At 40.3% G+C, this 20,752-nt stretch overlaps 1 protein-coding gene across 2 annotated transcripts in view; it reads left to right on the top strand.

Annotated features, from left to right (window-relative positions):
• Positions 1-18,482, top strand: part of RYK (receptor like tyrosine kinase) — a 66,255-nt gene extending 47,773 nt beyond the window's left edge. For both annotated transcript variants that reach the window (XM_087739796.1, XM_087739797.1), the window contains exons 10-15: positions 4,243-4,312; positions 6,238-6,370; positions 8,207-8,316; positions 12,246-12,405; positions 16,453-16,589; positions 17,433-18,482. In XM_087739796.1, coding sequence (XP_087595922.1) covers positions 4,243-4,312; positions 6,238-6,370; positions 8,207-8,316; positions 12,246-12,405; positions 16,453-16,589; positions 17,433-17,544 — 722 coding nt within the window. In that variant the 3' untranslated portion in view covers positions 17,545-18,482. The remainder of the gene's footprint in view (positions 1-4,242; positions 4,313-6,237; positions 6,371-8,206; positions 8,317-12,245; positions 12,406-16,452; positions 16,590-17,432) is intronic.
• Positions 18,483-20,752: the final 2,270 nt, after the last annotated feature.

A 20,752-nucleotide genomic window follows, 5' to 3' on the forward strand; every position in this document is an offset into this window, starting at 1 on the left:
AATGCAGTTTTGCAGATGGCCTTTTAGAAGTTGGTAAAAATCAAATAGGTGCTCTTTTTCCCCATGAACCAGGAAGGGCCTCAGCACGTCACATTTGCCAGAATTGCGTGGAGAGATTAGCCTTTTATATAAAAATAGTAGTGCCAAAAGCCCCATTGTGCCTGGCTATATACAAATAACGTAATATCATGAGATAAACTTGCAGCTGTATCAAAACTTCTTGAAATCCTAGCTTGTTCTTGTTCTGTGCCTTAGGGTAGACTTTCACAGCCAGGCTCTTGGCACAGAAAGGGTGAAAACAGTGCTTTAAAAGCATCTTGCTGCTTCTAGAATGCAGTTACATCTATCTCAAATAGTCTTGTTTTTAAGCACCTTCTGAAAGTTGGACTTTTTTGGTCCTAAGTCAACACCTAGAATTACTGGGTATTAAATCTTTCTCTTAACTCATGTGGCCTGAAGTCTTTGCTGTTCAGTTACTCACCTGTTGTTGGTGTGCGATAGCCTTGTGAAAATAGATGATGCTCTTTCAGGACTAAGAAGTACTGAGCTGGCTACACCTCATGACCATCAAGCTGCAACTGCATGAATTGTTGAGCACTGATGTATTCTTAATCACAAATAGTGTTAATATCTCAGAGGGAAGTTTAGGGTTTTTTAGGGCTTTGAAGAAAGTTATGCCACTGTTGCTTTGCCCTGGAGTGTTCGAGTTAAACTTGAGGCTGTTTCCTGATGCACAGATTTAATATATAGGAGACTATGGCCTCCTCTGTCGTGGCTTTAAGTTGCTAGTCTAATTTAAGACGTTTCTGGCTCTGTGGGAGGCTTTCCCCCCATTCCCCCCTCTTTAGCTGCGTGTGTGGCTGTGTTCATATCAAATGACTTCACAGATCCGGTACAGAAAAAACAAGCTGAAAAAGCCTGTGGGCGTTCTTGTGCATCTGACAAGATCATTCCCCAGGTCTCGTTTTGTGTGGCTACACAAACAATTCTGTGAGTAAAATGCCCACGTGTGTGTGCTTACATGTAATGATTAGAGATTTGATATATGGTTTCGGTACAGGATTACACTTTGGCCCAGGCAGGAAAATGAAATCTGTAGGATTTGCCTTAGTATGTCCTTGTAAAAATGTCTCGCCAAGCCAGAATTGCTGGGTCACAGCTGTCGCTGGCTTTGCTCTGGGACTGCGTATTTCTCGTATCAAAGCCAGAAATGCTGTGGATTTTGTGGATTGCTTTTAAGGGTTTTCAAAGCAGGATGATCAGATTCACCAGGTCCTCTACAACAAAATGTATTCTTGCCAAAATCACCTTCTTCCTAATCTATGAAAACCTGTCTGTTGGATGCTCGAAAGTGGTTATAATCTACTAAGTGTGACAGAGTTTGTTTAAATATACTTTTTGTTGTGTAACTAAAGCAAATGGCCTTAAAAGGAAGTCTAATTGCAATGGGGACTGTTGCAGTAGCGTTATCTTGTTGGTTGTTTTTTTTTTTTTACACCCTTTTGACTAGAATCGCGCAAGGAGTGGTGATTTATATTCTGTTTTGAATTATATGTAGTACAAAACCACAATAATCAAATTGTGTGGTTGTTCTAAATTGGCACCAGTCTAAGCTAGAGGAGGATTAGCCTTGTACTCCTATTGTTTGTTCTGACTGTGTTGAATTTGTTGGTGTTGTGTAAGTTTTTTTTCCATACAGAAAACAAGGAAATAATATTGATAAGAAAACACAATACGGATGCTGGGACTGTTTCACAAGATAAGATTTAGATTTCCGTATATACTTGAATGGGAGTCAATCGTCCTTTTGGGTGCTCAGCGACTATAGCGCAGTGTCCCCGAGCTGAAAGAAAACAATGAAATGTAACAGTAACCTGCTGAAAAACACCCTGTGTGATGGAAAGGGAAAGGCATTGGCAGAAAAGGGTCATCTCTTACAGTGTTAGCGCGAAGAGATGAATAGGTGCATTGTCCAAACCAGATTAACTCGTTCTGTAGATTTTTAAAGCTAGTCTTAAATAATCTCTGATTTAGAGCTTCGAATTATTGCATGGTGGAACCAGTTAAGCAAGCACAGGGCCAAAGAGTGTATAAGTGAGTTAATCACCTTAAACTCACACCTAGTAATCTCTTTCCTCTCTTCGTCGTATGCTGGGATGAAGAGGTTGTGGTCTTTGAGTTCTAGTAATTAATGCATTTAAACATGAAGCTGTGTACTAGTAGCCTGCTGGCAGTTCCTCTAACTTCTTATAACATGCTTTTACACCTCTATTGTAATGCTTCTTGCCCATTATAACAGTTGGATAATTCAACCATTCATGCCTATATAACTTCATTTTAATGTAGCATCTTGGTTTTTCTTGTCTGCTTACAAACCTTTGAAGTCTGTCTCCTACATAGCAAATTCGTCATGTATAAAACACTTGAGTGCTATTCCTGCACAGTAGGTAGGAAAGTATGGCCAGGTGAGGCCTCCTGCACTGCAGAACCTGTCCATACCTTCCCCCCATGCATACTTGTTATCAAATACAATGAAATGCACCATTTTGGTGCATCCCACAATAGATCACAGCCATAATTGTCACTAATCTAATGGCACCTCTGCATCTGGACTTCTCTAGAGCGCCATGTTTTGTCTTTTGGTGGTCTTGGTCCTTCCAGCCTGTACAGGGTCTAGGCAGTGCTCCTTGGGGGTTTCCAAGCATGCTTAGGGTTCAGTGCCTCTGGCTGGGACCTGTATCTGCGTTTATAGCCTCCATTTCCTGATCTCCTTTTCTTAGTGCCTGTATGCTTTTCGGAAGGCATCACTCCTGAGCCGAGGTGGTAAAGCAGCCTTTGAAGTAATTTGCCTTGGGATATCATTCCTTTCCCTGACTTAGGGGAACTTTCTCAATCCAGGCGATGTTTTGTGGCTTGCAGGTTCTTGAGTCGTGTGATTTTTCTTTTGATGAACCCATCTTAGGCAGGAGCTGTGTTGTGCCTGAAGCTGTCTCCCCTTCCAGCAGATCCGGAAAGCTAAATGCCAATTTGTGTATTATGGTTAGAGCCTATCTATTTAGCTTGCCATTGCCATAAGGGGGAGGCCATGCTTTCCCTCTGGGCTTTGTGCTTTCTTTCCTTACCTTGCGCTCATCTCCACTGACCATGTTCACCACTCTTAACTCGGTCAAAAGTCATGTTTTCTTTTGCAGGGTTAAAGTTCAGTTAGGAAAGGATGTCAGAGCTGGTACAGGGAGGGAGGGTAAGACCATGAAGAAGGGAAAAGAGCAGATGAGTTCTCTCTTCTTCTTCCTCCCAGGGCAGTAAAATGTTGGTTTGACTCATCTGTAATATGTAAATTCATCCTAATGCAGCAAGAAAACTGATTGGCCTTTGCTGGGCCATCTCCTGTGCTAGCTTGCTGCTTAGGCACACCGGTACTAGTTCTAGCATGAAGGAGGGACAGAAAATGCACCCAGGTATGAGGAGGGTGGGATTGTGAGAGCTCTGATTTACATCGCGTTAAGCTTCCCTGTTGCTTCTTGCCACCAGAGGAGGGGGGGGAAACAAATGCAAAAATATTTGTGGGGAAGGCATTACAGGCAACGTTTCTGCTTCTGCCCAGTAGATGTTGATTGCTGTGGGTTATTGGAGTTATCACAGATGCTTGAATTTTAGCTGGCAGCAGTGAATTTATTTTTTGAAAGGTGGGGAGGAGAACAGCAAACATTTGTAAGGTTACCAAGAGTCAACTGTTTCAAGTAGAGAGCAGTAAATAAATAAATCTAGAAATAAATGGTCTCCATCAGTGTGGAAATAATCTGCAGAAGCTTATACTGGTAATTCAGCAGTGAACCGGTGTCTTCTGAGCACTTCTGTGCTTTTGGGAAACGCATGGCATGCTCCCCTTTTTCCAGCAGCACCAGCCCTGTGTGCAGGATGTGACCCGCGCTGCCTAGTGCAGGCAGTTCATGCCTGCCCAGAAGCTGTCAGGAAGTGGCAGAAGTACAGTCTGTCAGCACCTGGAGTGTGTTTTGTTTTCCTTTTTCAGCTTCACCCCATTTGTTCAGGAAGAAATATGCCCTAGAACTTGGCTTACTTGTTTGGTTTTTTTTTAAGTTCCATTTAAAAAAAGTAGGCAAGCAAGTTCTCTTTGTGCTCAAATGACCTCAGCTGACTTGCAAAGCTGGACCAAATTTTAATTAATATGTTGATTTGTTTCCAAAGTTATATCTGTGGTTCCTTTATTTTCTTTTTTATTAGATCAAGCCTCAGAGGTACAGGTGACAATGATGCTGACTGAAAGCTGTAAACTCAGAGGGCTTCATCACAGGTAAGCTAAGCAGTGTTTATAAACAAAACTATTATCTGCATGAGCTGAAAATACTTGTGCTTAAAGCTCCCTAGGGGGAGAGGAAATTATTTTTTCAGAACTTAGCAACATTTTGTATGTTTGAAATTTTATTAAGCCATAAAGAGCTGAAACTTTTTTGTGTCACTTCAAAATACAAAATTCTAGATACGCTTCTTATTGCAAAGGGTGCTTATAAGCTTTTCTTCCAGCTGCACAGTCAGTAAAATCAAATAGTAGCAGCATATGGGAAGATGGGAAAAGTCTTTGGTTTGATGTTCCGAGCCTTGCAGTGAAATATGGGTAGATATTCCTTTTATATATTCTTTATTATTACTGCAAAAGGTGCTGCAGGCATGTGTTGGTTTACACTGGGTTCTTGCACAGGCTAGTTGTTAAATGTGGTGGAATCTTAGTGACAGTGAGAGTAAGTATATGTGCAGGTTGATTATCAGTTTAGCTAATTTACTAGTCTGCTTTGTATTGTTCATAATTTTCTACATGGCACAGACAAGTACTGTGATTAGGTACACTCCTGCATGGTGACGAGGAAATGCATTTTAGCAGTCTTGCACTCATGTTGTCCTGGTGTGGCATCGTAACATCTCTGATGGGATTTATTCCTTAAGAATTACTGGCATGATTTTCTGGAGTGATGACTTAAGTTTTTAAAGTAATGCCCCAAACAGCTTGAGTTAGTGGCAGTTCTGCAGCTTGGATTAAAGGCTGAAATTGGCCTTAATGATCTTCATTAGTGGCAAGGATGCAGGTAAGAAGAAAACCATGCTCATCGTCAAGTCCCTAGACTGGTAATTGATCATTTTGCTGGTAATGTGATGGAAATGGGAATAGTTCAAGCAGAATTATTAGTTCTACAGTGCATTTAAAAACTGTTTTTCTAAGAATTATTACAGTTAGGACCTTGCCTAAAATACAGGATTATTTAATTAAGAGGAGTAGAAGGTTCTTGGGGAAACAAAATTAAAACAAAATGAAACAACCTCCCTCTCATCATTTAAAATCAGTTGTTTCCCTCCCTTTTACAAGTCAAACTCCTTAAATAGTCCAAAAAGCTTTTCTTCTGTACAGTGCCTATTAAGCGGAGACCTTTATCTTGGTCAGAGGTAGAGCGATGTGGGTATGTAGAGCTCATGGGCATGGCATCTGACTATCAGACTTCAAGTAAGAACAGGAAATTTCAAAGTTCCTTTTTAAAAATCATTATAATTCATTGATTATTTCCTAATATGTCTTCAATAGAAGATACAGGTTTTTTAAAATTGAAACTATATACAGTTTGTTTCAAGTTTCTACAAATTTATCTGTTGATACTATAGGAAGATGTTTAAGCAATGCAGCATGGGGGTAATCTGAGCTATAAGGAGGAGTAAAACACCTGTGATAAAACTCCTGAGATACTCCTGCATTTAGAATGCAATTTAATGTTTAGTTGATTCAAAACTAAAAATTTCTTTTCTGTCATTTTGAAGTGAGTCAAACACGAAGTTTTGACTTTTTTTAAAGCACTCTGTAATGGAGCTATATATTTTATATCTATAATTACATTTAGAATTATACACTTCCAAGTTAAAGATATATTGCTTCTTAATATAAATGATAGCTTGTATTCACAGAAATTTATTTCAGCCCTTTTGGATCAAGTGAAAAAATTTGGAGGGTTCTTCCTAATGGGAAAGTACTCAAATATCTTTTCTTTTTTTTTTTTTTTTTTTTTAAAATGTCTAGGGCTTCAGTTATTTGGAGACCTTGTGCTCTGCAATTCGTAATGCAAGATTAATGCTTTTCTTCAGTGTTAAATTACTTTCACGTACTGTGTTTAGGGATCAAGACAACTTTTATCAAATTTCAGATTCATAAAATTACAGATATCTCTCCCTGCCTTCCAGGAATCTGCTACCTATCACTCATGTCTGTATAGAAGAGGGAGAGAAACCAATGGTGCTGCTGCCGTACATGAACTGGGGGAACCTTAAACTATTCTTGCGACAGTGCAAGCTGGTAGAGGCCAACAATCCTCAGGTATACTCAGAAATCTGTGACTTCTTGCCCATTAAACTTAGACTTGGTTTGTCATCTGTTTATGTGCCTTAAAAGAAATAGTTGTGATATTGACCTATTCTGTTGTGACAGTAAGAGAATTGGCAAGCAGGTTCCTTAGCAAGTGTTTGTCTTGATTCATACAAGGCAAACGTTCTTGGCTGGGTTTATCACAGATGTTCAGAGGGCATGAAGCTGAGTTAGACTCTCATTAGAGTAGTAGCTGGTATATCAATACATCTTAAAAAACTATAAAAAACATATAAAACCAAAACATAACTATAAACATAGAAAATGGTATATGATTGTGGATTTAAGTTAGAATACACAGGGGAAAACTGTGTATGGAGAAATTTCAAATTTGCTGATTTTTTTTTTTTTTTTAATAATTAATAGCTCATCCATTTAATTACTGTAGTTATTTTATAGTAAGCATAAAGCTCTTCTGTTAAACTTTTATGGTGCTGCTGTAGATTTGCTATTAAGTAAAATAACTGAATTTACTTGACTTTAGATACTAAAGGAAGCAATCTCTGCTGATTCTTTTTTTACTGCTGTGGGTGCTCCTTAGCATTTGTAACTTTACTGTGTTTCAGTGGAACCTGTTGCATATATTTCATGAGAAGTGAGAAAGAAAATATTCCTAGATGAGAACATGTTTTGCATATTTTTAAAAATCTGAGTAAGTGTTTAGTGATAGATGTGTATACGTATTAAAACGATCCCTCTTGTTAGGATTACCTTGTCTTGTCTTCAACTGCGCCTTGGTTTGGCTTCTGTCTTTAGGCTAAATCAAGCACAAAATGAAATCTTGTTTCCTGAGGTCAGTGTTTGTCCCTGTTACGTACCAGATTTCAGACTAGCAAGGGCCACCTACCTCTGTTAATTTACAAGTTGTGATAAGCTGGTAGGATCTTTCAGCTTTGATTTTACTTGTTTTGCTGCTTAATCTGAGTTATAAATCTCTATGCAATGCACTAATATCCCTTTCCAAGAATTTAAGCAGAAATTATATTTATAATCTATATTATGTCAAACAAGAGTTGCCTCTTAGTAACTAGGTATGACTGTACTTAACTATCAAAAAATGGGGCATTTGGTGTCCTAGATACTTATTTTAAGATGGAACTTTTCTACAAATACCTAAAGCAAACTCTTGAGTTTTCTGAAATAATACGTGGCTATTGTTCTTAATAACAACCTGTTAATGAAGAAACCAATTTATTATTGTTTAAATTTAGTATTTGGTTTATTTTAACCCCAGTCTCGCAAATTCAGTGGGTCCACCTACATGCTGAAGTCTGTGAAACACTATAGAAATGGAAGAGGGAACCCAAGGTATAAATATGTAGAAGGGTTTAACTTATATAGGACTGTGAAGTTGTAAAAGTAGATGGAGCAACAGTCCTTGATACTAGTTTTCAGCAGTAGGTAGCAACAAGAATTTTGAGTGCTGTTTGTGCTCTGCTGCCTGAAAATGGGTTGGTTTCTGGGGAAACAGGAAGTGAAAAAAGTGTGGTAAGAAGAGTAAAATTGACCGTTTTTGCTTATGTTCACCACTAATCAAAGAAAAAGTTGCGTAGCAGTGAGGCAGTTGCAAATTGGAAACGTTTGCCCTGGCATGCCAAAAAAAAAAAAAAAGTTAAGATTTAGAATAGGGTGTCTTCATAAGTTTTCAACAGGTGGTAGTGTCTGTAGCTACTAGAAAGCATCAGCCACTAAAGGTGAGGGGAGGGGGCACTAGAATACAACAAAACCACTAACCTCGCAGGCACTGGGCTTGCAGTTTTACAATTATTGTTGTTCTGTGCATTGCAGGCAATTTCCCAGCAGGATCTTGTACATATGGCTATTCAGATTGCCTGTGGAATGAGTTATTTGGCCAGACGGGAGGTCATTCACAAAGACCTGGCTGCTAGAAACTGTGTGTAAGTACTCAACGGGGTAGAGTCATTGTGTAGACAATGTTACCTCAGTAGCTAGAGCTAGGATGGGCTTTCTCCAACTGACCCAATCTCTACTTCAAAATATACTTTAAACATAAGGTGAACCAGAAAGCATTGTTTTCAAGAAAGCAGAATATCCTCACCGTAAACACTTTTGCTAGGTTTTGTCTATCCTTATTTTTTTCAAAGGCTTGAAAAGTATTAAAGCTTCCCTTAAACTTTAAAAACTTGGAATATCTTTGGCTGTTTACCAATGGATAGATTTTTGTATGAAGATGGCTTTCTTCATTTCTTTTTTCTTAAAAAAATAGCCTAATGGCCTTGATCGCTGGTAGATTTTAGTTGTCAAATGATGAATAGATATGAATGTGCTCTGTAAATGGTAGGAATGCCAAAGCAGGGTTTGAGACCATCTTCTGACTGGAATATGCCCTCAAAATGTAGAGATTGTTTGAGGTGTTTGGTGGCTTTCTATAAACCAGACCAACTGTGCTCATTCTCCACCTGCTTTCATACCTAATTAGAGGAAACGTAGAAAATACAGGCTTCTGCCTAAACTTAACTAAACATCTGAAAATACCTAAAGGGGCAGGTAGTCCATGAGCTTAGTCTTATGGTATCTGCAAATAACGTCATAATTCAAGTAACACAGCTGCTGTTCAGAATTCAAGACCATGTTTGAAACCTTGAATTCGAGTTCTTGATTTGGAGAGACACTTTTTTGTTGTGTCTGTGTCTCCCCCACCGCCCCGGACACGTATTGGTCTATTAATGAACTAGCAATGAAAGAACAGAAGAAGCAACCTCTGGGTTATACACCAGAGCTGTGTACAAATTGTCAGTCAATGTAGTAAGTTCTAATGAGGTAACTGAACTCCTGAGGAATATAAAGTCTTTAACCTGAAATTGGCTATTAGAGGTGATTTTGAGATTTGATGAGCTCTGCTTTATAATAAATAATTTCATTTATGAAACAGTACATCATCATTAGATCACTTGGGATGAATGCACATCTTGCATTCCTTCAGTTACAATGCTTCATTTATTTTTGGAAGAAAATAAAATGCCCCATGGTCTAGTCATTTGCTTGATTCTTCTTGTGTCTGTTTTATGAAAATATTATTGATAAACTAGTTAGTTTCTTAGAATTGATGCCCGCATCTTCTTGATGACCTTGGGACATGCATTACATGTAGTCTGGGAGTTTTTGCCTTAGCAATGCCTACAGGGTTTTCTCAGGCCCTGTTTTCTGCCAGTGCAAGGGTGTAAAGACTGGAGCATGCTCCTGAATCTTCAGGTTTCTCAGTTGCCCAGGCAGGAGGAGCGACTGGGTTACCATCTCAGTTCCTGTTCTTTGGCTTCCATCTCTTCCAACTTTTTGCCACCTTTCTGTTTTTCCTTACTTGCCAACATGTTTTCCAGTATACCCTTGGAAATACCTCCTGGGATCCTCAAGGCCTCAGTCCCTCCAATATCTTCAACGCACAGTTGTTGAATCACCTTGTTGTACCCCTTTTTGACGGGGGATTTGCTTTGATTGTTCCCACATAGTCCTTGAAGTGGAAGCCCAGTTTCTGTCTTTGCACTTTTCATGGACAGCATGCCCTTGTAGTGTATGGTCTGCCTTGTGGCCATGCCACTGGTGTCCATTAGAGAGCTCTGTATGTCTGGCTCAGCAATTAATAGTAAAATATGAGTCATGTTCCCCACACCAGGATAGGTCCTGCTCCTGAAATTTGGACTGACTTCCCTGCCTAGCCCCTCATTGTTGTCAGGGGTCACTGTCACTACAACTTTTGTCCTTCATGCTTCTGTCCACAAAACCACTCAGTCCTCTCAGGTGCAGTCTTTTGCCCAGTTCTTCAAATGTCCCAACCAGAGCCAATAGAGCTTCTGACGTTGCATCCCAGGGGCTTAGAGAAAAAACTGGGAGACACTTAAGCACTCGTGCTTGTCCTAGGATATTCTTTTACCTGCTGCACCTGCTGTGCCTGATGCCAGTGGTGCCAGTACTGTTGGTGTAGGAAATGCTGGGACAGAGGGAGCAGTGAGATCCACCCTGAAGCCATCCCTTGTGCTTTTGAACTGGTGCCACCAAGCTAGTCCAGCAGAATCTTTCCTGGTTCTTGTGCTACATGAGGATGCTCAGTTTGATGGAGTTCCTGAGAGACTCTGTTCCTAATTCCTGTTGCTTTTCCTCTCTGGTGAACATGTTGAGGAAGAAGTCGTACCACAGCAGGCAGTACACAGTGCTTCAGGGAAATTACCTTGTGACAACCTCTCATTTCTGTGCAGTGGATTAATAGCCTAATGCCTTTGCTGTGCAGAGGGTCAGCAGTCCAGACTGCTCGGCTCCTTGTCCTCCTGGGGCAAAGTCCAGCTTTACTTTAGTTGCCATATGTGTGATCTGGAGTGCTGGCAATAAAAATCAATTCGTTGTCCACCTGGTGCTCCTTCTCTGTGGGAAATGCAGGCAGGAGCTGAGCATCTGCTGATCTGTGCTGCAGTACAAGAAATCCTGGGCTAACATTAGGTTTTTAAAGAGAAAGAGGGTGCCAATAGCCAGGATCCCTTGAAGGGCTTTGGTTCATCTGCCACCCTTTTGCTCCCCAGGTCTGTTCCTGTGTGGTAAAAGGCTAGGAGGCGTTGATATGAAATGTGTATCAGACCTATGTAGTAGTCTACAAAGGTGTAGTGCCCTACAAAAGTAGTGCCCTAATTTTGGGAAGGGAGCCAGGATTGCAGTGGTCTTGGCAGGTTTGTCAGGGAGGAAATACTTTTGGTCTCATGTGTCCATGGCACAGTTGGGCCCAATTAGAGTGGACATATGGATTACACAAGTCAGAGCTCTGTAATCAGTGGGAAATTACCCTTTGTATTGTATTTGTTTATAGACAGGTCTTCTAGGAATTCCTCTGAATGCTTAAGAGTGATTATAGACCACGGAATTTCCATATCTGAATTTTGAGGGCAGTGAACTGACCTGAAAGTGCATAGAAATGGGATAAATAAGAAGGTACTTGACATAGTGAAGCGAGAAACACACAAATTGAGCATTTCTATTTATTTTTTCTCATCAAAATAAAGAAATAATTGACAAGATAAAAAAACAGGAAATGCCGTTTTGTTACAATCCCCCTAACCCAATGTTATTTCTATACTTTTGTCATAAGATGTTAAAGCCAAAGTCTTACTCATATTCTGAAGTCAGCTGTTTATGAGAACATTGAACTTTATTACGGACTTTTAAGTTGAAAAGAATATGAAATAGCATCCTGGGGAGGAGGGGAATCAGTGGGCTCCATGTGCTTTTTTGAGTCATCTTTTGTTGATTAAAAGTAGGTTTCCCTTATCCAGTATCCTATTTCTGACAACAGTCAGAATCAATATCCCTTGTTGAGGGGAATAAATAATGTCTTACCAAATTGCTTGGTTATAGACAAGCTTTTAGGCCACTAATAATATTGGTTGCTTTAACAAGATATTACTAGATCTTGCTTTGCTTAAATCTTTGGCTCATTATTGCTACAGAGGTGCTGTAGCTAGAATTTGTTTAATTGATCTGATAGGGGATCTCCAAGGGAGCAGGAATAATTAAGGGAGTTGTTTGTTTGCTTTAACTGTATTTTTTTGTACTTGCAAATGTTTGATTTTATTTAATCTAAGACTGCTGATTTTTCTAGTGCTTATCTGTTAATGCAGAATAAATATTTTCTTTGATAATATTTGATATTCACAGAATAAGCATGCCTTGATCTACAAGAATGCTAGTCTTTTGAAATGTTGATAGTGCGATTAGCATTCCCTAGTTGAATCCCAAGTCTGAAACTTAAGGTTGAGTGTAATTATTAAATATTTTCTGTAAAACTGTAATGCCAAGTTTGCTAAATACTTCTGTTCTTTTAAATTAGCATTGATGATGCACTTCAGGTTAAGATTACAGACAACGCGCTATCTCGAGACCTATTTCCTATGGACTACCATTGCCTGGGAGATAACGAGAACAGACCAGTTCGATGGATGGCTCTTGAAAGCCTGGTTAACAATGAGTTTTCCAGTGCTAGTGATGTGGTAAGGTTTTTTTTCCTTTTTTTTTTTTTTTTTTTTTTTTCCCCCCCTCTTACATTTTATAGATGTATCATAGAATCATAGAATACCAGGTTGGACGGAACCTCAAGGATCATCTGGTCCAACCTCTCTAGGCAAGAATTTGCACAGTCTAGACGAGATGGCCCAGCACCACGCCCAGCTGAGTCTTAAACGTGTTCAGCGTAGCGGAGTCAACCACTTCCCTGGGGAGATTATTCCAATGATTGACTGTTCTCATTGTGAAAAATTTTCCTCTCATGTCCAATCAGAATCTCCCTGGGAGTAACTTGTACCTGTAAGACTTGTTGACTTGTGGACTTGTTGATGTTTTTCCCTTTTTTCAGCCATTGGAGAATCATGGCACTGAATAGATTTGTCTAGAACAACATCTATACACCTGCTTCCTGCACTTGCTGCTCCTGGCAGATAGTTCAAAAATCAAGCAGGCCCTCCTTGCCCAGAAGAATTGTCCGTTGCACACTCTTCTCCTTGGTAGCGTTAGCAGAAAAGGCAGTTAAATTCAGTGAGCAATCTGATTGGGACTTCTCTGCTGTTTGAATGAACGTGATCCAGGGTCCACAACAGAGTAATTCAGTTGCAGTCTCACAGATAGAGAAAAGAGGGGGAGAATTGCTTCCCTTGACCTACTGGCTACACTTCTGCTAACACAGTGCAGAATGCAGCTGACTTCTTTTGCTTCAAGGGCATGCTGCTGATGCGTTCAACTTGTTCACCAGGACCCCCAGGTCCTTTTCTGCAAAGCTGCTTTCTAGGTGGTCAGTCCCAGCCAGTCCTGGTGCGTGGAGCTATTCACTCCCAGATGCAGGACTTTGCATTTGCTTTCCTTGAACTTTGAGGTTCCTGTCGGCCCATTTCTTCAGCTTCTTGAGATCCTTCTGCAGAACCCTGTCCTCCAGCCTGTCAGCCGCTCTGCCCAGATCGGTGTCATCCACGAACTTCCTAAGAGTCCAGGTTGTTACTGAAGATAAAACAGTATTGATTCCTGAGCAATGCCACTAGTAACCAGCTGCTAGTCGTACTACTACTGCTGGTAACAGCAATTTGAGTCCAGCAGTACAGCCCCTTTAATGTCAGCGTCTCACTAATTTGGTGTAAGGATACTGTGGAAGATAATGTCAGAGGCCTTGCTGAAGTCAAGGTGAATATCCATTGCTCACCCTGTCTCCACCAACACTGTCTTCTCAGCAAAGAACTAGTCAGGCACAGTTTGCTCTTGATAAATCCACGCTGGCTGTTCCCAGATGCCTTTATTCTTCGTATGCATGGAAGTGACTCCCAGGATCGCGCGTTCCCCAACATTAGAACAAGCTGATGTTAGACTACCTGGCCTGTAGTTTGCCAGATCCCACCTCTTCAAGAGGATGCCTTTTTTCCAGTTGTCAGCAACCTCCCCCAATTGCAGTGGCCTTTCAAAGATGATAACAGCGTTGCAATGACTTCAACCTGCTCCCTCGGCACTCTTGGATGCATCTTGTCTGGTACAGCGGTCTGGTGTGTACACACTTGGCTTCAGTGCAGCCTAAATGTTTTCCTCTATGGGCATTTCTTGGTCATTTAACTCTGCTGAGCCTTGATGTTCCCAACTCCATCCCTGCACGCTGGTGCATTCTCACTGTATTCCTCAAGTAGCCTTCTCCTGCGTCCACCCTCTCTTTCCTTCCTTAGTGTCTGAACTTAGTGCATCCATGGTGCCCTTCTACCATCCTTGCTCAGCCTCCTGCACATCAGTACGGCCTGTTCTTGTGCTTACAGGAGCTTGTCCTTGAAGATGGACCTGTGGTAATTAGAGTGTTAATTAATGGTAAACCACTTGCCCTTATGATTTGTGCCTTCCTGCTAAGGGGGTATTTTCTTTGGTGATGATGCTTTGCTTAGCATGGCTACATCCAGAAATTGTAATCTGCATCTTAAAATGTGCTAGTTTAGAAAACTTTTGAAAAGTTCTGGTTGGTTGGTTGTTGTTTGGTTTTTTTTTTTTTCCCCTCATTGCCATGGTCTCTGTACTAGTGCTCAAGCCACATAAACAAAAAAAAAAAAAAAAAACCAAAAAAAAAAAGGAAGGAAGGAGTCAGCTCGGCTCCAGAAATACTTCTGTATTCATTGGAAAATGTGTGGGGTTTTGTGTTATACCAAACTTGAAGACGGAACAGGAAATAGAAGTTGGCTGTAAAACATGTATTTGTAATACTAAATGGGGTCGATTAAATGTTGATTTCTTTTTTTTTTTTTTTTTTTAATCTGGAACATGAAAGCGTTCACTGTTCATGAAGACTGGACTTGGAAATAAAACCTTATGTAACACTGTCAGCGAAATGTAGAATTTTATTCAGATGAAGGCACCTCAGTATCATAAGCATTTCAGAAAACTCTAGTACAATTCAGCGTATAGTCCACACCATTTTAACACAGGACTCCTTTTTGCATTATATAGGGATAAATGCAACTCAGCTTCTAATACATAGTTCTTAACTTTGCATGCATAGCTATCCAAGTTTTGCAGTGTGCAAAAATGGACAGTTTTTCTGAGTGTAGAAAATACTATCTACCCTAAATATCATCTTTGCATTTACCTGGACGCTTTTCATAAATATGGTGTAATATGTTTTCGTCTGCTTGCTAGGAACAAATCTAGTTATCATTTGCATGTAGCTTATAATCGGTGGTGAAATCTGTTACAAACAATTTAGGTCGTGCCTGTTAAGATGCAATTGGCATGTGTTCTAGACTTGCTTTTTGGATGCATTTCTTTAAAATGGTTTTGCTGGCTTGAAACATTCCTAATGTGTTCCTCCTCTGCCAACAGTTCTATCAGTCAGCCAAAGCATAGAAAAACAAAACATAATTCCTGTTGAATTTTAGTTTGGTTTTTTTTTTTTCCCTCTGTTGGACATGAAGGTCTGCATCTCTTTATGCCATTTTTATGCAGCTACTTATGGAATTAGAAATAGCTGTATTCTCAAAGTAGTTTTGCTAGAATTGCCCTTTATTCTCATGTTCTACGTGCACCACCGCTTGTCCCTTGACATTTTTCTTAACTGCAAATAAAAAGGATGTCCTCCCCTGCCTTCCTACACTGCTAATAGATGGCTGTTCAGAGCAGGGCCACATCTGTGCCCCTGCCATTCTCCAGCTCTGAGCTTCCCATTGGTGTCCACTGACAGCATCCCTTAGTTAAGATTTTGGTCGAGAGCGGAGCAGGGTTTCTTTTGATTAAAACCAAGAATCTTTTGAGGCTTGCAGAATTCTGTCCCTTTTTAATAAATCATGTTTGCAGCACTTGTAACTTCAGCAGTAAATCATCAGTGTGCAGTGTCAGCACCATCTATGTTTTGTCTCTTGATACCAGCTAGTAAATCATTTCACTTGTACTGTGCTTGCACATGAATTGATTGATTTTTTTTTTAATTTTTTTTTTCTTCCCCCCCCTCATCACCTTAAGCTCCTTTTGGCAAGTATTGTTGGCTGAATGATGTGTTGAATGCTGATCCAGCTGTCAGGTTTACTTAGATGAAATCTTTATTTTTCTCATGAGTCCTACTTCTGAGCGTATACTCAAAATATACAGGTGACTTTGATTTTAAAAAACAATGGTTTCATTCATTCTGCTCTTCTGAACCTTTGAATTTCACAGACTTTTTTGAGGAATTTCATGTAGTGTTTTGAAGAGGTAAAATGTAATATAAAATCATTATTTTTTTCAAAACAGTGAGTTTAGTGTTTAATATTGCTTAGATTTGTTAAGTGTTTTGAAATGTCATACTGGAAAAATGCAGTAAATACTTGCCTTTTTAGCACTTAAATCTTAGTGCGCTTAGCTTTTAATTTTAGTTCAACTTAACACCTGTTCTGTGATACTTAATTGTCCCTATTCAAGACAAAGTATTGTCATGTTGAACTTGGATATATATATATAACATTTATGTAAAGCATTTTTACTCTGTGTAGCCTTATTCATGACTGATTTTGTGGAGTGTCTGAATGTTAATGCTGTACACTGTTTCTTTTTAGTGGGCCTTCGGAGTAACGCTGTGGGAGCTGATGACTTTAGGACAGACTCCATATGTCGATATTGACCCCTTTGAGATGGCTGCTTATTTAAAGGATGGCTATCGAATAGCTCAGCCAATCAACTGCCCTGATGAACTGTAAGTGCATGTTTTTGGAGAGAGGATAAAATGTCTATTTTGTAACCAGCACATTAAGCCAGCCTTATCGATGAAAGAGCCAGGTTTGCCTTCCCCTGCCTGTTTTTTCTGCCTTTTAGGCTGGCCCTCATGTAAGTATTTGGCTTCAGTGACCTACGTCAAGGAACTCAGGCTAAAATTAAATGCTTTTTTTGTTGTTGTTTCACTGAGTCCTGACCCAACTCTTTTGCTTATTCTGACACATGGGAGAAATGGGGTTGATCAGCAGGATGGGAGGAGGGAGGCAAAGGGGCTGGGGGTTTTCAGCTTAGTGTTTGTGGGACTGCAGTGTAGGAAGCTTCTAGGTTTGTAGGTAGAGGGAATGTCTGTTCTCTCAGCAAGACTACGGAGAAAGTACTGTGTGTAATGGAGTTAAACGGCAGCGCTTGAGGTGTTTATTCATAATCCTAATGGTACAGAAGAATTGAAATACACAGGTACTACCTTCTGCCTCACGTGTTCCTCCAGATCCCCTTCTCTTAAACCTACCACAGAAACGCTTTGAACTATGCTTTTACAATAGTTGAGCAATTTCCAATGAACTATGTATTGCTTCCTCCTGGATTGCCTCTGCCTCATATCCTAAATCAAACCAGCACTTCCAGTCACAGCACATTTATTGGTCGTTCCAGGTGTCTGTCTTCTGAAGGAGTTGTTCAGCATTGTGTATCAGAAGATACAGGGTTCCTTTTCTCTCTCTGGTCAGCAGGTTTTCTAATGGCAAATGCTGTTTTTCATTTTCAGGTTGGGACAGTGGTCGCCTGGCTTACATTCTCATGTCTTCTGTTTGTCTTTGTCTTGCAGGTTTGCTGTGATGGCCTGCTGTTGGGCCCTAGATCCTGAAGAAAGACCCAAGTTTCAGCAGCTGGTGCAATGTCTAACTGAATTTCATGCAGCATTGGGAGCCTATGTCTGAAAATGCAGAAGATTTGATTCACTGATTGGGAGAAGGCATGGCATACATCTGCAGCTCCATGCATCACTCGGACTCACACACGTGATGTGTATAAAGCAACACCAAAGGGAGAAAGCACTTCTTCCGAGACACCGTGCCTTAGAATGCTTTAGTAGTCTGAAGTTTTTTGTAAGACCTCTTGATGTTGAATATTTTCTAGATATCACTTTTGCTAAGTTAAATTGAGACCTTTTTATTTGCCATCAGGATTTTTAAAGTGTAGTGATAGTGAACTTAAACATGAGATTTGGATGGACTTTGCACTCTTACAACAGACGTGATTTTTTTTTTTTTTTGAAGGGTATACGGAACTGGTAGAAAAGTGAGGATAGGGGAAATCAATGCAAAAGCCACACTGCAGAAAATTTTCCCTGCTTTTTAAAAAAGTTGAAACTGAATCTTTCTGACCAGCTCTAGTGTTTGTACTTGTATGTATCTGGAATAGCTTTTTAGTATCAACTTCTATTTTGAGACAACAGCACATTGTGGTTGGATCCACAAGCGGCATCTTACTTTAACCCATTCATGAATGTTTTTTGGAAAAGCTGGTCTTCAGGATACAATATCCCCTTTTTAAAGCAGTAAGTGATTATGTAAAAGTGATTCCAGTTTACCTCATACAGAGTAGTAAAGGTGGGGTAAAAATGGTGCCCCTTCTTGCAGATGAAAGGCTGATGTGATTTTTAAGATGGTTTTATGTGCTAAATAGAGGCCTTCAGAGAAGCGCCAAAGCAGCCCTTGCATGGGAGTCTTTCACCTCAGACTTCTGGATTGCAGTTTCTCTTGTTCAGAAAGGTACTGGTTGTTTTTTATGGGCTTTTATGGCCTGAAACGGGCTTAAATATATAAATATATATTTGTAAAGACACTTGCAGAGTAAAGAATGTTTTTCTATTACATCTAATGTGAAAGATTGGTCCCTCACATTGCCCCGTGTATTGAACGTGCAAGTTGACGGTTGTCGTTGGGCTGGAGTTGGTATGAAGACAAGGTGGATTGCCTGCCTGCCTCCCTCCCTGCAGAACTAGTCCCTGAGACTTAATATATTGTCCTGCTGTACTCTTTAACCCAAATATCCATTACACCCCAGGTTATTTTGATTTCAACATTACTTAAGAGGACTGAACAAGGTATTTCAGGAAAGTGTGTGGTGATCCATTGATTCAGCCTCAGTAACTTTCATATTCTATATATAACAGTTATTTGTAGAATAATTTCCAGTTCTCCAAATGAACTGTAGATTGCATCCTCTACGTGGTGGCACCATGAGGCAGGTTGCACTTTAGCACAATGTGAAATGTGAAAAATTGCCTTTTGTCTCACACTGTCTTCAGAGTAAAGCACGCCTAACCTCGAGTGTTTGTGCAACTGCATGGTTGGGAGCATTGCCCAGACAGGCTCCATAGTGAGCATTTTGGAAGACTCTGGTCTGCAAGTATGAGCAGCTGGATTTGGCTGTGTCATGCAGATGTGTAGCTTTTGTTCTTTCCAGAATTCTGAACCTTGCTGAAGAAAATGAATCCTTTCTAGTTAGTATCACGTGAGGCAGAACTTTGTGCTGTCCGTTCTCAGTGTTGCAGCCTGTGCCTTTGTATTGCTGAGCTAAAATGGAGTGCCCCTCAAAAGGCAGGAGCTTTCCTATCTGTACTTCGGTGTTAGTTATCTGTGGTTAGTGAACCAAGTCGTGCTTTATCCTAGAAGGAAATTTTCCTGCTGGCTCAAGTTTGGGCATGTTATGATAGGCTGTGTTTGCTTGAATGAATTGAAACTGGTTTCATTTCATTGGCTTTGGAGTCACTGAGTTTGGGGATAGCAGTAAGGCTTTTAGTTGCGTGGAATTCTGTGGTGTCTTTCCTTTCTGACCCAGGAAAACTACCCAATGTCAGTACTTGTTTACGATGATTTGGTTGTTAAAGCTATCAGTGGCAGAGTTATTCGTATCCAGATCTGTGTTATGATGGGATCTACAGAGGTCATGGCTGTAAGATTTACTTGAGATTGGAAATCAGCCCAGGGTGAAAATGGTATGCATATTGTATGTACTTCACAGGGTAGCATATGCTTCACTGAGTGCACTGTAGTAGTCACATACAAGATGTGTATCTTGCAAGGTATATTCACATCTGATACATATCTGAAGTGACATCTAAGCCTTAAGGCCACACCTTAATGTTGGTTAGGGATGTACTGCACTTCAGGCTGCTCTGCTCAATCAGCATGAGCTGTGGGAATGGTAAACTACATCAGCTTTTCCTTCAACAGGCTATTTCTCATCTGGTCCTGGATGAGTGTACACATCAATAAAGACTGAGAAGTGGTTTAGTGTGGTATTAAGGTATAGATAGACTATCAATTTTGGAAATTCTACTTTAATTTAAACACGTTTCACCTACGGGGGTTAAAGCTAAGATAGGCATTTTGCTGATAGCAGAGCTACCTAGAGTAGATGCCTTGCAGGCATTTATTGTACCTAAGATTGCAAACAGGTTTCATGCTGGCATTTTTCTTCACTGCTGCATGTGATATGTCTTGGCTCCATGGCCTTTTAGCAAAGCTCTTGAGGAGCAGGTCACTCGGGTAGAAGATTGAAAATACAGACTTTCTGGAAGAAGGATGTTACCGGTAGCCTCTACTCTTAAAGTACACAGAAAAAGTCTCAGGACTGAAGTTTGGATTGATCAATACCTGTTACCTGAATACAAATATATACCCTCTTACCAAGCTCCAGTATGGCACCATGTTTCATGCTGGAGAGACATCAAGAGTATGTTGATGATAGTCCTCAGGCTTACACACTCCAACGGCAGACTAGGATGGAGGTGTATTTTGTGTTAACAAGAAGAGGATGAAAGAAAAGTGGCTGTTCTGGCCATACTAAACATACCAAGTAGTCTTTCTTCAATCTTTTCTGACTTTGAACAGGAGGTAACAGGGTCTGGCAGAGAGGTGCAACCTGTGGACTTGATGTGTAGAAAAGATGTTTTGTATGTGGGAGAGCCAGCAGATTGGAGCTAAAGAAGAAGGAAACAGCTGAGAAAGTCCTAACCAAATTTCTGGGGAAAATAGCACGGTGGGGGTGGACCAGTCCTCTCTGCACCCTTTAGAGCATGATAGCTCCTTGCTGTGGATTCTCTGTAGAAAAATGTCACTGAAGACCTCTGCAAGAGCC

This window comes from Nipponia nippon, unplaced genomic scaffold (genome assembly GCF_047370975.1).
Source record: "Nipponia nippon isolate SJK-2023a ecotype South Korea unplaced genomic scaffold, ASM4737097v1 scaffold_7, whole genome shotgun sequence".
Lineage (NCBI taxonomy): Eukaryota > Metazoa > Chordata > Aves > Pelecaniformes > Threskiornithidae > Nipponia > Nipponia nippon.